Here is an 18,372-nt window from a genome sequence, read left to right as displayed (position 1 = left end):
CACACTGCTGTGGGTCTGGAATCACAGACAGAGACACTCACACTGCTGTGGGTCTGGAATCACAGAGTCACTCACACTGCTGTGGGTCTGGAATCACAGACAGAGACATTCACACTGCTGTGGGTCTAGAATCACAGAGTCACTCACACTGCTGTGGGTCTGGAATCACAGAGACACTCACACTGCTGTGGGTTTGGAATCACAGACAGAGTCACTCACACTGCTGTGGATCTGGAATCACAGACAGAGACACTCACACTGCTGTGGGTCTGGAATCACAGACAGAGTCACTCACACAGCTTTGGGTCCGGAATCACGGACAGAGTCACTCACACTGCTGTGGGTCTGGAATCACAGAGACACTCACACTGCTGTGGGTCTGGAATCACAGAGACACTCACACTGCTGTGTGTCTGGAATCACAGACAGAGTCACTCACACTGCTGTGGGTCTGGAATCACAGAGAGACTCACACTGCTGTGGGTCTGGAATCACAGAGTCACTCACACTGCTGTGGGTCTGGAATCACAGAGTCACTCACACTGCTGTGGGTCTGGAATCACAGACAGAGACACTCACACTGCTCTGGGTCTGGAATCACAGACAGAGTCACTCACACTGCTGTGGGTCTGGAATCACAGACAGAGTCACTCACACTGCTGTGGGTCTGGAATCACAGACAGAGACACTCACACTGCTGTGGGTCTGGAATCACAGAGGCACTCACACTGCTGTGGGTCTGGGATCACAGACAGAGACACTCACACTGCTGTGGGTCTGAATCACAGAGGCACTCACACTGCTATGGGTCTGGAATCACAGACAGAGTCACTCACACTGCTGTTGGTCTGGAATCACAGACAGAGACACGCACACTGCTGTGGTTCTGGAATCACAGACAGAGACACTCACACTGCTGTGGGTCTGGAATCACAGAGACACTCACACTGCTGTGGGTCTGGAATCACAGACAGAGTCACTCACATTGCTATGGGTCTGGAATCACAGACAGAGTCACTCACACTGCTGTTGGTCTGGAATCACAGACAGAGACACGCACACTGCTGTGGTTCTGGAATCACAGACAGAGACACTCACACTGCTGTGGGTCTGGAATCACAGACAGAGTCACTCACACGGCTATGAGTCTGGAATCACAGAGGCACTCACACTGTTTTGGGTCTGGAATCACAGACAGAGTCACTCACACTGCTGTGGGTCTGGAATCACAGACAGAGACACTCACACGGCTATGAGTCTGGAATCACAGAGGCACTCACACTGTTTTGGGTCTGGAATCACAGACAGAGTCACTCACACTGCTGTGGGTCTGGAATCACAGACAGAGACACTCACTTTGCTGTGGGTCTGGAATCACAGACAGAGACACACACTGCTGCGGTTCTGGAATCACAGAGACACTCAGACTGCTGTGGGTCTGGAATCACAGACAGAGTCACTCACACTGCTGTGGGTCTGGAATCACAGACAGAGACACTCACACTGTTGTGGGTCTCGAATCACAGAGACACTCACACTGCTATGGGTCTGGAATCACAGAGACACTCACACTGCTGTGGGTCTGGAATCACAGAGAGAGTGACTCACACTGCTCTGCGTCTGGAATCACAGACAGAGACACTCACACTGCTGTGGGTCTGGAATCACAGACAGAGACACTCACACTGCTGTGGGTCTGGAATCACAGACAGAGTCACTCACACTGCTGTGGGTCTGGAATCACAGAGATACTCACACTGCTGTGGGTCTGGAATCACAGACAGAGTCACTCACACTGCTGTGGGTCTGGGATCACAGAGTCACTCACACTGCTGTGGGTCTGGAATCACAGACAGAGTCACTCACACTGCTGTGGGTCTGGAATCACAGAGTCACTCACACTGCTGTGGGTCTGGAATCACAGACAGAGTCACTCACACTGCTGTGGGTCTGGAATCACAGACAGAGTCACTCACACTGCTGTGGGTCTGGAATCACAGACAGAGTCACACACACTGCTGTGGGTCTGGAATCACAGAGTCACTCACACTGCTGTGTGTCTGGAATCACAGACAGAGACACTCACACTGCTGTGGGTCTGGAATCACAGACAGAGACACTCACACTGCTGTGGGTCTGGAATCACAGACAGAGACACTCACACTGCTGTGGGTCTGGAATCACAGACAGAGTCACTCACACTGCTGTGGGTCTGGAATCACAGAGTCACTCACACTGCTGTGGGCCTGGAATCACAGACAGAGTCACTCACACTGCTGTGGGTCTGGAATCACAGAGTCACTCACACTGCTGTGGGTCTGGAATCACAGACAGAGTTACTCACACTGCTGTGGGTCTGGAATCACAGACAGAGACACTCACACTGCTGTGGGTCTGGAATCACAGACAGAGACACTCACACTGCTGTGGGTCTGGAATCACAGAGTCACTCACACTGCTGTGGGTCTGGAATCACAGAGACACTCACACTGCTGTGGGTCTGGAATCACAGAGGCACTCACACTGCTGTGGGTCTGGAATCACAGACAGAGTCACTCACACTGCTGTGGGTCTGGAATCACAGAGACACTCACACTGCTGTGGGTCTGGAATCACAGAGGCACTCACACTGCTGTGGGTCTGGAATCACAGACAAAGTCACTCACACTGCTGTGGGTCTGGAATCACAGACAGAGTCACTCACACTGCTGCGGGTCTGGAATCACAGACAGAGACACTCACACTGCTGTGGGTCTGGAATCACAGAGTCACTCACACTGCTGTGGGTCTGGAATCACAGACAGAGACACTCACAGTGCTGTGGGTCTGGAATCACAGAGACACTCACACTGCTGTGGGTCTGGAATCACAGACAGAGACACTCACACTGCTATGAGTCTGGAATCACAGAGACACTCACACTGCTGTGGGTCTGGAATCACAGACAGAGACACTCACTCTGCTGTGGGTCTGGAATCACAGACAGAGACACTCACACTGCTGTGGGTCTGGAATCACAGACAGAGTCACTCACACTGCTGTGGGTCTGGAATCACAGACAGAGTCACTCACACTGCTGTGGGTCTGGAATCACAGACAGAGACACTCACACTGCTATGAGTCTGGAATCACAGAGACACTCACACTGCTGTGGGTCTGGAATCACAGAGTCACTCACACTGCTGTGGGTCTGGAATCACAGAGTCACTCACACTGCTGTGGGTCTGGAATCACAGACAGAGACACTCACACTGCTATGGGTCTGGAATCACAGACAGAGACACTCACACTGCTGTGGGTCTGGAATCACAGACAGAGTCACTCACACTGCTGTGGGTCTGGAATCACAGAGTCACTCACACTGCTGTGGGTCTGGAATCACAGACAGAGTCACTCACACTGCTGTGGGTCTGGAAACACAGAGTCACTCACACTGCTGTGGGTCTGGAATCACAGACAGAGACACTCACACTGCTATGAGTCTGGAATCACAGAGGCACTCACACTGCTATGTGTCTGGAATCACAGAGTCACTCACACTGCTGTGGGTCTGGAATCACAGACAGAGACACTCACACTGCTGTGGGTCTGGAATCACAGAGTCACTCACACTGCTTTGGGTCTGGAATCACAGAGTCACTCACACTGCTGTGGGTCTGGAATCACAGACAGAGACACTCACACTGCTGTGGGTCTGGAATCACAGAGACACTCACACTGCTGTGGGTCTGGAATCACAGACAGAGTCACTCACACTGCTGTGGGTCTGGAATCACAGACAGAGTCACACACACTGCTGTGGGTCTGGAATCACAGAGTCACTCACACTGCTGTGGGTCTGGAATCACAGACAGAGACACTCACACTGCTGTGGGTCTGGAATCACAGAGTCACTCACACTGCTGTGGGTCTGGAATCACAGACAGAGACACTCACACTGCTATGAGTCTGGAATCACTGAGTCACTCACACTGCTGTGGGTCTGGAATCACAGAGTCACTCACACTGCTGTGGGTCTGGAATCACAGACAGAGACACTCACACTGCTGTGGGTCTGGAATCACAGAGTCACTCACACTGCTGTGGGTCTGGAATCACAGACAGAGTCACTCACACTGCTGTGTGTCTGGAATCACAGACAGATTCACTCAGACTGCTGTGGGTCTGGAATCACAGACAGAGACACACACTGCTATGAGTCTGGAATCACAGAGGCACTCACACTGCTATGTGTCTGGAATCACAGACAGAGACACTCACACTGCTGTGGGTCTGGAATCACAGAGTCACTCACACTGCTTTGGGTCTGGAATCACAGAGTCACTCACACTGCTGTGGGTCTGGAATCACAGACAGAGACACTCACACTGCTGTGGATCTGGAATCACAGAGTCACTCACACTGCTGTGGGTCTGGAATCACAGACAGATTCACTCACACTGCTGTGGGTCTGGAATCACAGACAGAGACACACACTGCTATGTGTCTGGAATCACAGACAGAGGCACTCACACTGCTATGTGTCTGGAATCACAGACAGAGGCACTCACACTGCTATGAGTCTGGAATCACAGAGTCACTCACACTGCTTTGGGTCTGGAATCACAGAGTCACTCACACTGCTGTGGGACTGGAATCACAGACAGAGACACTCACACTGCTGTGGATCTGGAATCACAGAGACACTCACACTGCTGTGTGTCTGGAATCACAGAGTCACTCACACTGCTGTGGGTCTGGAATCACAGACAGAGACACTCACACTGCTGTGGGTCTGGAATCACAGACAGAGACACTCACACTGCTGTGGGTCTGGAATCACAGACAGAGTCACTCACAATGCTGTGGGTCTGGAATCACAGACAGAGTCACTCACACTGCTGTGGGTCGGGAATCACAGACAGAGACACTCACACTGCTGTGGGTCTGGACTCACAGACAGAGTCACTCACACTGCTGTGGGTCTGGAATCACAGACAGAGACACTCACACTGCTGTGGGTCTGGAATCACAGACAGAGTCACTCACACTGCTGTGGGTCTGGAATCACAGACAGAGACACTCACACTGCTATGGGTCTGGAATCACAGAGACACTCACACTGCTGTGGGTCTGGAATCACAGAGACACTCACACTGCTGTGGGTCTGGAATCACAGACAGAGACACTTATACTGCTATGAGTCTGGAATCACAGAGGCACTCACACTGCTATGGGTCTGGAATCACAGACAGAGTCACTCACACTGCTGTGGGTCTGGAATCACAGAGTCACTCACACTGCTGTAGGTCTGGAATCACAGACAGCGTCACTCACACTGCTGTGGGTCTGGAATCACAGAGACACTCACACTGCTGTGGGTCTGGAATCACAGAGTCACTCACACTGCTGTGGGTCTGGAATCACAGAGACACTCACACTGCTGTGGGTCTGGAATCACAGACAGAGTCACTCACACTGCTGTGGGTCTGGGATCACAGAGTCACTCACACTGCTGTGGGTCTGGAATCACAGACAGAGTCACTCACACTGCTTTGGGTCTGGAATCACAGAGTCACTCACACTGCTGTGGGTCTGGAATCACAGACAGAGTCACTCACACTGCTGTGGGTCTGGAATCACAGACAGAGTCACTCACACTGCTGTGTGTCTGGAATCACAGACTGAGTCACACACACTGCTGTGGGTCTGGAATCACAGAGTCACTCACACTGGTGTGGGTCTGGAATCACAGACAGAGACACTCACACTACTGTGGGTCTGGAATCACAGAGACACTCACACTGCTGTGGGTCTGGAATCACAGAGTCACTCACACTGCTGTGGGTCTGGAATCACAGACAGAGACACTCACACTGCTGTGGGTCTGGAATCACAGAGACACTCACACTGCTGTGGGTCTGGAATCACAGAGTCACTCACACTGCTGTGGGTCTGGAATCACAGACAGAGTCACTCACACTGCTGTGTGTCTGGAATCACAGACAGAGACACTCACACTGCTGTGGGTCTGGAATCACAGAGGCACTCACACTGCTGTGGGTCTGGAATCACAGAGTCACTCACACTGCTGTGGTTCTGGAATCACAGACAGAGACACTCACACTGCTGTGGGTCTGGAATCACAGACAGAGTCACTCACACTGCTGTGGGTCTGGAATCACAGACAGAGTCACTCACATTGCTGTGGGTCTGGAATCACAGACAGAGTCACTCACACTGCTGTGGGTCTGGAATCACAGAGTCACTCACACTGCTGTGGTTCTGGAATCACAGACAGAGACACTCACACTGCTGTGGGTCTGGAATCACAGACAGAGACACTCACACTGCTGTGGGTCTGGACTCACAGACAGAGACACTCACACTGCTGTGGGTCTGGAATCACAGAGTCACTCACACTGCTGTGGGTCTGGAATCACAGACAGAGACACTCACACTGCTGTGGGTCTGGAATCACAGAGACACTCACACTGCTGTGGGTCTGGACTCACAGACAGAGACACTCACACTGCTGTGGGTCTGGAATCACAGAGTCACTCACACTGCTGTGGGTCTGGAATCACAGACAGAGACACTCACACTGCTGTGGGTCTGGACTCACAGACAGAGACACTCACACTGCTGTGGGTCTGGAATCACAGAGTCACTCACACTGCTGTGGGTCTGGAATCACAGACAGAGTCACTCACACTGCTGTGGGTCTGGAATCACAGAGTCACTCACACTGCTGTGGGTCTGGAATCACAGACAGAGACACTCACACTGCTATGAGTCTGGAATCACAGAGACACTCACACTGCTGTGGGTCTGGACTCACAGACAGAGACACTCACACTGCTGTGGGTCTGGAATCACAGAGTCACTCACACTGCTGTGGGTCTGGAATCACAGACAGAGTCACTCACACTGCTGTGGGTCTGGAATCACAGAGTCACTCACACTGCTGTGGGTCTGGAATCACAGAGTCACTCACACTGCTGTGGGTCTGGAATCACAGACAGAGACACTCACACTGCTATGAGTCTGGAATCACAGAGACACTCACACTGCTGTGGGTCTGGACTCACAGACAGAGACACTCACACTGCTGTGGGTCTGGAATCACAGAGTCACTCACACTGCTGTGGGTCTGGAATCACAGCCAGAGACACTCACACTGCTATGAGTCTGGAATCACAGAGACACTCACACTGCTGTGGGCCTGGACTCACAGACAGAGACACTCACACTGCTGTGGGTCTGGAATCACAGAGTCACTCACACTGCTGTGGGTCTGGAATCACAGACAGAGACACTCACACTGCTGTGTGTCTGGGATCACAGAGTCACTCACACTGCTGTGGGTCTGGAATCACAGACAGAGACACTCACACTGCTGTGGGTCTGGAATCACAGAGTCACTCACACTGCTTTGGGCCTGGAATCACAGAGTCACTCACACTGCTGTGGGTCTGGAATCACAGACAGAGACACTCACACTGCTGTGGATCTGGAATCACAGAGTCACTCACACTGCTGTGGGTCTGGAATCACAGACAGATTCACTCACACTGCTGTGGGTCTGGAATCACAGACAGAGACACACACTGCTATGAGTCTGGAATCACAGAGGCACTCACACTGCTATGTGTCTGGAATCACAGACAGAGACACTCACACTGCTGTGGGTCTGGAATCACAGACAGAGTCACTCACACTGCTATGAGTCTGGAATCACAGAGGCACTCACACTGCTGTGGGTCTGGAATCACAGACAGAGACACTCACACTGCTGTGGGTCTGGAATCACAGAGTCACTCACACTGCTGTGGGTCTGGAATCACAGACAGAGTCACTCACACTGCTGTGGGTCTGGAATCACAGACAGAGGCACTCACACTGCTATGTGTCTGGAATCACAGACAGAGGCACTCACACTGCTGTGGGTCTGGAATCACAGACAGAGTCACTCACACTGCTGTGGGTCTGGAATCACAGAGTCACTCACACTGCTGTGGGTCTGGAATCACAGACAGAGTCACTCACACTGCTGTGGGTCTGGAATCACAGACAGAGTCACTCACACTGCTGTGGGTCTGGAATCACAGAGACACTCACACTGCTGTGGGTCTGGAATCACAGACAGAGTCACTCACACTGCTGTGGGTCTGGAATCACAGACAGAGTCACTCACACTGCTGTGGGTCTGGAATCACAGACAGAGTCACTCACACTGCTGTGGGTCTGGAATCACAGAGACACTCACACTGCTGTGGGTCTGGAATCACAGAGACACTCACACTGCTGTGGGTCTGGAATCACAGACAGAGACACTCACACTGCTGTGGGTCTGGACTCACAGATAGAGTTACTCACACTGCTGTGGGTCTGAAATCACAGACAGAGTCACTCACACTGCTGTGGGTCTGGAATCACAGAGACACTCACACTGCTGTGAGTCTGGAATCACAGACAGAGTCACTCACACTGCTGTGGGTCTGGAATCACAGAGTCACTCACACTGCTGTGGGTCTGGAATCACAGACAGAGTCACTCACACTGCTGTGGGTCTGGAATCACAGAGTCACTCACACTGCTGTGGGTCTGGAATCACAGACAGAGACACTCACACTGCTATGAGTCTGGAATCACAGACGCACTCACACTGCTGTGGTTCTGGAATCACAGAGTCACTCACACTGCTGTGGGTCTGGAATCACAGACAGAGACACACACTGCTATGAGTCTGGAATCACAGAAGCACTCACACTGCTGTGGGTCTGGAATCACAGACAGAGACACTCACACTGCTATGAGTCTGGAATCACAGAGTCACTCACACTGCTTTGGGTCTGGAATCACAGACAGAGACACTCACACTGCTGTGGGTCTGGAATCACAGAGTCACTCACACTGCTGTGGATCTGGAATCACAGAGTCACTCACACTGCTGTGGGTCTGGAATCACAGACAGAGACACTCACACTGCTGTGGGTCTGGAATCACAGACAGAGTCACTCACAATGCTGTGGGTCTGGAATCACAGACAGAGTCACTCACACTGCTGTGGGTCGGGAATCACAGACAGAGACACTCACACTGCTGTGGGTCTGGACTCACAGACAGAGTCACTCACACTGCTGTGGGTCTGGAATCACAGACAGAGTCACTCACACTGCTGTGGGTCTGGAATCACAGACAGAGACACTCACACTGCTGTGGGTCTGGAATCACAGACAGAGTCACTCACACTGCTGTGGGTCTGGAATCACAGACAGAGACACTCACACTGCTATGGGTCTGGAATCACAGAGACACTCACACTGCTGTGGGTCTGGAATCACAGAGACACTCACACTGCTATGGGTCTGGAATCACAGACAGAGACACTCACACTGCTGTGGGTCTGGAATCACAGACAGAGTCACTCACACTGCTGTGGGTCTGGAATCACAGACAGAGTCACTCACACTGCTGTGCGTCTGGAATCACAGACAGAGACATTCACACTGCTGTGGGTCTGGAATCACAGAGTCACTCACACTGCTGTGGGTCTGGAATCACAGACAGAGTTACTCACACTGCTGTGGGTCTGGAATCACAGACAGAGTCACTCACACTGCTGTCGGTCTGGAATCACAGACAGAGTTACTCACACTGCTGTAGGTCTGGAATCACAGACAGAGACACTCACACTGCTGTGGGTCTGGAATCACAGACAGAGACACTCACACTGCTGTAGGTCTGGAATCACAGACAGAGACACTCATACTGCTGTGGGTCTGGAATCACTGACAGAGTGACTCACACTGCTGTGGGTCTGGAATCACAGACAGAGACACTCACACTGCTGTAGGTCTGGAATCACAGACAGAGACACTCACACTGCTGTGGGTCTGGAATCACAGACAGAGACACTCACACTGCTGTGGGTCTGGAATCACAGACAGGGTCACTCACACTGCTGTTGGTCTGGAATCACAGACAGAGTCACTCACACTGCTGTGGGTCTGGAATCACAGACAGAGTCACTCACACTGCTGTGGGTCTGGAATCACAGACAGAGTCACTCACACTGCTGTGGGTCTGGTATCACAGACAGAGTCACTCACACTGCTGTGGGTCTGGAATCACAGACAGAGTCACTCACACTGCTGTGGGTCTGGGATCACAGACAGAGTCACTGACACTGCTGTGGGTCTGGTATCACAGACAGAGTCACTCACACTGCTGTGGGTCTGGGATCACAGACAGAGTCACTCACACTGCTCTGGGTCTGGAATCACAGACAGAGTCACTCACACTGCTGTGGGTCTGGAATCACAGAGTCACTCACACTGCTCTGGGTCTGGAATCACAGACAGAGACACTCACACTGCTGTGGGTCTGGAATCACAGACAGAGACACTCACACTGCTGTGGGTCTGGAATCACAGAGTCACTCACACTGCTGTGGGTCTGGAATCACAGACAGAGACACTCACACTGCTGTAGGTCTGGAATCACAGACAGAGACACTCACACTGCTGTGGGTCTGGAATCACAGAGTCACTCACACTGCTGTGGGTCTGGAATCACAGACAGAGACACTCACACTGCTGTAGGTCTGGAATCACAGACAGAGACACTCACACTGCTGTGGGTCTGGAATCACAGACAGAGACACTCACACTGCTGTGGGTCTGGAATCACAGACAGGGTCACTCACACTGCTGTTGGTCTGGAATCACAGACAGAGTCACTCACACTGCTGTGGGTCTGGAATCACAGACAGAGTCACTCACACTGCTGTGGGTCTGGAATCACAGACAGAGTCACTCACACTGCTGTGGGTCTGGTATCACAGACAGAGTCACTCACACTGCTGTGGGTCTGGAATCACAGACAGAGTCACTCACACTGCTGTGGGTCTGGGATCACAGACAGAGTCACTGACACTGCTGTGGGTCTGGTATCACAGACAGAGTCACTCACACTGCTGTGGGTCTGGGATCACAGACAGAGTCACTCACACTGCTGTGGGTCTGGGATCACAGACAGAGTCACTCACACTGCTCTGGGTCTGGAATCACAGACAGAGTCACTCACACTGCTGTGGGTCTGGAATCACAGAGTCACTCACACTGCTGTGGGTCTGGAATCACAGACAGAGACACTCACACTGCTGTGGGTCTGGAATCACAGACAGAGTCACTCACACTGCTGTGGGTCTGGAATCACAGACAGAGTCACTCACATTGCTGTGGGTCTGGAATCACAGACAGAGTCACTCACACTGCTGTGGGTCTGGTATCACAGACAGAGTCACTCACACTGCTGTGGGTCTGGAATCACAGACAGAGTCACTCACACTGCTGTGGGTCTGGGATCACAGACAGAGTCACTGACACTGCTGTGGGTCTGGTATCACAGACAGAGTCACTCACACTGCTGTGGGTCTGGGATCACAGACAGAGTCACTCACACTGCTGTGGGTCTGGGATCACAGACAGAGTCACTCACACTGCTCTGGGTCTGGAATCACAGACAGAGTCACTCACACTGCTGTGGGTCTGGAATCACAGAGTCACTCACACTGCTGTGGGTCTGGAATCACAGACAGAGTCACTCACACTGCTGTGGGTCTGGAATCACAGAGTCACTCACACTGCTGTGGGTCTGGAATCACAGACAGAGTCACTCACACTGCTGTGGGTCTGGAATCACAGACAGAGTCACTCACACTGCTGTGTGTCTGGAATCACAGACTGAGTCACACACACTGCTGTGGGTCTGGAATCACAGAGTCACTCACACTGGTGTGGGTCTGGAATCACAGACAGAGACACTCACACTACTGTGGGTCTGGAATCACAGAGACACTCACACTGCTGTGGGTCTGGAATCACAGAGTCACTCACACTGCTGTGGGTCTGGAATCACAGACAGAGACACTCACACTGCTGTGGGTCTGGAATCACAGAGACACTCACACTGCTGTGGGTCTGGAATCACAGAGTCACTCACACTGCTGTGGGTCTGGAATCACAGACAGAGTCACTCACACTGCTGTGTGTCTGGAATCACAGACAGAGACACTCACACTGCTGTGGGTCTGGAATCACAGAGGCACTCACACTGCTGTGGGTCTGGAATCACAGAGTCACTCACACTGCTGTGGTTCTGGAATCACAGACAGAGACACTCACACTGCTGTGGGTCTGGAATCACAGACAGAGTCACTCACACTGCTGTGGGTCTGGAATCACAGACAGAGTCACTCACATTGCTGTGGGTCTGGAATCACAGACAGAGTCACTCACACTGCTGTGGGTCTGGAATCACAGAGTCACTCACACTGCTGTGGTTCTGGAATCACAGACAGAGACACTCACACTGCTGTGGGTCTGGAATCACAGACAGAGACACTCACACTGCTGTGGGTCTGGACTCACAGACAGAGACACTCACACTGCTGTGGGTCTGGAATCACAGAGTCACTCACACTGCTGTGGGTCTGGAATCACAGACAGAGACACTCACACTGCTGTGGGTCTGGAATCACAGAGACACTCACACTGCTGTGGGTCTGGACTCACAGACAGAGACACTCACACTGCTGTGGGTCTGGAATCACAGAGTCACTCACACTGCTGTGGGTCTGGAATCACAGACAGAGACACTCACACTGCTGTGGGTCTGGACTCACAGACAGAGACACTCACACTGCTGTGGGTCTGGAATCACAGAGTCACTCACACTGCTGTGGGTCTGGAATCACAGACAGAGTCACTCACACTGCTGTGGGTCTGGAATCACAGAGTCACTCACACTGCTGTGGGTCTGGAATCACAGACAGAGACACTCACACTGCTATGAGTCTGGAATCACAGAGACACTCACACTGCTGTGGGTCTGGACTCACAGACAGAGACACTCACACTGCTGTGGGTCTGGAATCACAGAGTCACTCACACTGCTGTGGGTCTGGAATCACAGACAGAGTCACTCACACTGCTGTGGGTCTGGAATCACAGAGTCACTCACACTGCTGTGGGTCTGGAATCACAGAGTCACTCACACTGCTGTGGGTCTGGAATCACAGACAGAGACACTCACACTGCTATGAGTCTGGAATCACAGAGACACTCACACTGCTGTGGGTCTGGACTCACAGACAGAGACACTCACACTGCTGTGGGTCTGGAATCACAGAGTCACTCACACTGCTGTGGGTCTGGAATCACAGCCAGAGACACTCACACTGCTATGAGTCTGGAATCACAGAGACACTCACACTGCTGTGGGCCTGGACTCACAGACAGAGACACTCACACTGCTGTGGGTCTGGAATCACAGAGTCACTCACACTGCTGTGGGTCTGGAATCACAGACAGAGACACTCACACTGCTGTGTGTCTGGGATCACAGAGTCACTCACACTGCTGTGGGTCTGGAATCACAGACAGAGACACTCACACTGCTGTGGGTCTGGAATCACAGAGTCACTCACACTGCTTTGGGCCTGGAATCACAGAGTCACTCACACTGCTGTGGGTCTGGAATCACAGACAGAGACACTCACACTGCTGTGGATCTGGAATCACAGAGTCACTCACACTGCTGTGGGTCTGGAATCACAGACAGATTCACTCACACTGCTGTGGGTCTGGAATCACAGACAGAGACACACACTGCTATGAGTCTGGAATCACAGAGGCACTCACACTGCTATGTGTCTGGAATCACAGACAGAGACACTCACACTGCTGTGGGTCTGGAATCACAGACAGAGTCACTCACACTGCTATGAGTCTGGAATCACAGAGGCACTCACACTGCTGTGGGTCTGGAATCACAGACAGAGACACTCACACTGCTGTGGGTCTGGAATCACAGAGTCACTCACACTGCTGTGGGTCTGGAATCACAGACAGAGTCACTCACACTGCTGTGGGTCTGGAATCACAGACAGAGGCACTCACACTGCTATGTGTCTGGAATCACAGACAGAGGCACTCACACTGCTGTGGGTCTGGAATCACAGACAGAGTCACTCACACTGCTGTGGGTCTGGAATCACAGAGTCACTCACACTGCTGTGGGTCTGGAATCACAGACAGAGTCACTCACACTGCTGTGGGTCTGGAATCACAGACAGAGTCACTCACACTGCTGTGGGTCTGGAATCACAGAGACACTCACACTGCTGTGGGTCTGGAATCACAGACAGAGTCACTCACACTGCTGTGGGTCTGGAATCACAGACAGAGTCACTCACACTGCTGTGGGTCTGGAATCACAGACAGAGTCACTCACACTGCTGTGGGTCTGGAATCACAGAGACACTCACACTGCTGTGGGTCTGGAATCACAGAGACACTCACACTGCTGTGGGTCTGGAATCACAGACAGAGACACTCACACTGCTGTGGGTCTGGACTCACAGATAGAGTTACTCACACTGCTGTGGGTCTGAAATCACAGACAGAGTCACTCACACTGCTGTGGGTCTGGAATCACAGAGACACTCACACTGCTGTGAGTCTGGAATCACAGACAGAGTCACTCACACTGCTGTGGGTCTGGAATCACAGAGTCACTCACACTGCTGTGGGTCTGGAATCACAGACAGAGTCACTCACACTGCTGTGGGTCTGGAATCACAGAGTCACTCACACTGCTGTGGGTCTGGAATCACAGACAGAGACACTCACACTGCTATGAGTCTGGAATCACAGACGCACTCACACTGCTGTGGTTCTGGAATCACAGAGTCACTCACACTGCCGTGGGTCTGGAATCACAGACAGAGACACACACTGCTATGAGTCTGGAATCACAGAAGCACTCACACTGCTGTGGGTCTGGAATCACAGACAGAGACACTCACACTGCTATGAGTCTGGAATCACAGAGTCACTCACACTGCTTTGGGTCTGGAATCACAGACAGAGACACTCACACTGCTGTGGGTCTGGAATCACAGAGTCACTCACACTGCTGTGGATCTGGAATCACAGAGTCACTCACACTGCTGTGGGTCTGGAATCACAGACAGAGACACTCACACTGCTGTGGGTCTGGAATCACAGACAGAGTCACTCACAATGCTGTGGGTCTGGAATCACAGACAGAGTCACTCACACTGCTGTGGGTCGGGAATCACAGACAGAGACACTCACACTGCTGTGGGTCTGGACTCACAGACAGAGTCACTCACACTGCTGTGGGTCTGGAATCACAGACAGAGTCACTCACACTGCTGTGGGTCTGGAATCACAGACAGAGACACTCACACTGCTGTGGGTCTGGAATCACAGACAGAGTCACTCACACTGCTGTGGGTCTGGAATCACAGACAGAGACACTCACACTGCTATGGGTCTGGAATCACAGAGACACTCACACTGCTGTGGGTCTGGAATCACAGAGACACTCACACTGCTATGGGTCTGGAATCACAGACAGAGACACTCACACTGCTGTGGGTCTGGAATCACAGACAGAGTCACTCACACTGCTGTGGGTCTGGAATCACAGACAGAGTCACTCACACTGCTGTGCGTCTGGAATCACAGACAGAGACATTCACACTGCTGTGGGTCTGGAATCACAGAGTCACTCACACTGCTGTGGGTCTGGAATCACAGACAGAGTCACTCACACTGCTGTCGGTCTGGAATCACAGACAGAGTTACTCACACTGCTGTAGGTCTGGAATCACAGACAGAGACACTCACACTGCTGTGGGTCTGGAATCACAGACAGAGACACTCACACTGCTGTAGGTCTGGAATCACAGACAGAGACACTCATACTGCTGTGGGTCTGGAATCACTGACAGAGTCACTCACACTGCTGTGGGTCTGGAATCACAGACAGAGACACTCACACTGCTGTAGGTCTGGAATCACAGACAGAGACACTCACACTGCTGTGGGTCTGGAATCACAGACAGAGACACTCACACTGCTGTGGGTCTGGAATCACAGACAGGGTCACTCACACTGCTGTTGGTCTGGAATCACAGACAGAGTCACTCACACTGCTGTGGGTCTGGAATCACAGACAGAGTCACTCACACTGCTGTGGGTCTGGAATCACAGACAGAGTCACTCACACTGCTGTGGGTCTGGTATCACAGACAGAGTCACTCACACTGCTGTGGGTCTGGAATCACAGACAGAGTCACTCACACTGCTGTGGGTCTGGGATCACAGACAGAGTCACTGACACTGCTGTGGGTCTGGTATCACAGACAGAGTCACTCACACTGCTGTGGGTCTGGGATCACAGACAGAGTCACTCACACTGCTCTGGGTCTGGAATCACAGACAGAGTCACTCACACTGCTGTGGGTCTGGAATCACAGAGTCACTCACACTGCTCTGGGTCTGGAATCACAGACAGAGACACTCACACTGCTGTGGGTCTGGAATCACAGACAGAGACACTCACACTGCTGTGGGTCTGGAATCACAGAGTCACTCACACTGCTGTGGGTCTGGAATCACAGACAGAGACACTCACACTGCTGTAGGTCTGGAATCACAGACAGAGACACTCACACTGCTGTGGGTCTGGAATCACAGAGTCACTCACACTGCTGTGGGTCTGGAATCACAGACAGAGACACTCACACTGCTGTAGGTCTGGAATCACAGACAGAGACACTCACACTGCTGTGGGTCTGGAATCACAGACAGAGACACTCACACTGCTGTGGGTCTGGAATCACAGACAGGGTCACTCACACTGCTGTTGGTCTGGAATCACAGACAGAGTCACTCACACTGCTGTGGGTCTGGAATCACAGACAGAGTCACTCACACTGCTGTGGGTCTGGAATCACAGACAGAGTCACTCACACTGCTGTGGGTCTGGTATCACAGACAGAGTCACTCACACTGCTGTGGGTCTGGAATCACAGACAGAGTCACTCACACTGCTGTGGGTCTGGGATCACAGACAGAGTCACTGACACTGCTGTGGGTCTGGTATCACAGACAGAGTCACTCACACTGCTGTGGGTCTGGGATCACAGACAGAGTCACTCACACTGCTGTGGGTCTGGGATCACAGACAGAGTCACTCACACTGCTCTGGGTCTGGAATCACAGACAGAGTCACTCACACTGCTGTGGGTCTGGAATCACAGAGTCACTCACACTGCTGTGGGTCTGGAATCACAGACAGAGTCACTCACACTGCTGTGGGTCTGGAATCACAGAGTCACTCACACTGCTGTGGGTCTGGAATCACAGAGTCACTCACACTGCTGTAGGTCTGGAATCACAGACAGAGACACTCACACTGCTGTGGGTCTGGAATCACAGACAGAGACACTCACACTGCTGTGGGTCTGGAATCACAGAGTCACTCACACTGCTGTGGGTCTGGAATCACAGACAGAGTCACTCACACTGCTGTGGGTCTGGAATCACAGAGTCACTCACACTGCTCTGGGTCTGGAATCACAGACAGGGTAAGGTTAGCATATTTCCTTTCCTTAATCTAGATTTTTGAAATAAAGACCAGTGTTACAGCGACTACATTTTTATTTCAGATTTGCAAATGAACTGAATTTAAATTTCCCAGTGACTGGGCTGGGATTTGGAAGGACGAGATTCCCTGCTCTCTCGGTGACCTGTTCCTCGGTGTGTCGAGGCTGCCCCCCATTGGCCGGCGGCAGGATCTTCTGCTGCCGCCGTTGTAAATGTCATTGCCCAATGAAGCTGCCCCACGCCAAGGGAAATCCCCGGTGGGAATGCACTGTGGGCGGGACTGGGAGATGTTGCCAGGGTGAACAGCTGGAATATCTCCAGACCACTAGTCCACTCCTCTGGGATACTAGCCCAGGTCATAATAACTGTCTTACCAACTCTTACTGGGTTCTTGCTCATTCTCATTGATGACAATGTTGCCTTTCTCTTTTCAACAGTATTCCCAAGTCTATGGACAGGTTGGACAAGGAGCTGCTGTTCTTACAGAGTAAGATCAGTGAGGTTGTGGCTGGCAGTGGTTACAGCTCCGACAGACTGGGAATCCCGTATATTCCACAGTTCACAGGTATGAGACTGCAGCTAACTTCTGATTACTCCTCAAACAACAGCCAGGCAGTTCTTGGGGAAATGTGTCAATAAATGGCTTCTCCGAATTTGATGGGACATTCATCTGCTGGCCCTAGTGTCTCACGTCATTGAGTTCAGCAGAGTCCGCCTCCAGTTCTCCCCCACTCCTGGCGGTTATGGGCAGCCTTCTCCTGGAGTGTGGGGAGACATAAAACACACAGTGTTAGACAGTCCGACACATACATCCGAGGGGATGGGTACCTGCTGCCCTCCGTGGTCAGGGCACCCGGTCTCTCCCCCTCTGTGTCCCCCCTCCCCGGTCTCTCCCCCTCTGTGT

At 52.2% G+C, this 18,372-nt stretch overlaps 1 protein-coding gene across 1 annotated transcript in view; it reads left to right on the top strand.

The window, feature by feature from the left end:
* The window catches only part of LOC140425068 (protein EFR3 homolog B-like), a 500,803-nt gene extending 482,696 nt beyond the window's left edge, over positions 1–18,107 (top strand). Inside the window, exon 18 of the mRNA XM_072508948.1 lies at positions 17,906–18,107. Coding sequence (XP_072365049.1) covers positions 17,906–18,107 — 202 coding nt within the window. The remainder of the gene's footprint in view (positions 1–17,905) is intronic.
* The last annotated feature ends 265 nt before the right edge of the window (positions 18,108–18,372 follow it).

The sequence above is a fragment of the Scyliorhinus torazame genome, chromosome 1 (genome assembly GCF_047496885.1).
Source record: "Scyliorhinus torazame isolate Kashiwa2021f chromosome 1, sScyTor2.1, whole genome shotgun sequence".
NCBI lineage: Eukaryota > Metazoa > Chordata > Chondrichthyes > Carcharhiniformes > Scyliorhinidae > Scyliorhinus > Scyliorhinus torazame.
The sequence above is the reverse complement of the archived record's forward strand: the minus strand, read 5'-3'. Positions and strand labels throughout refer to the sequence as shown.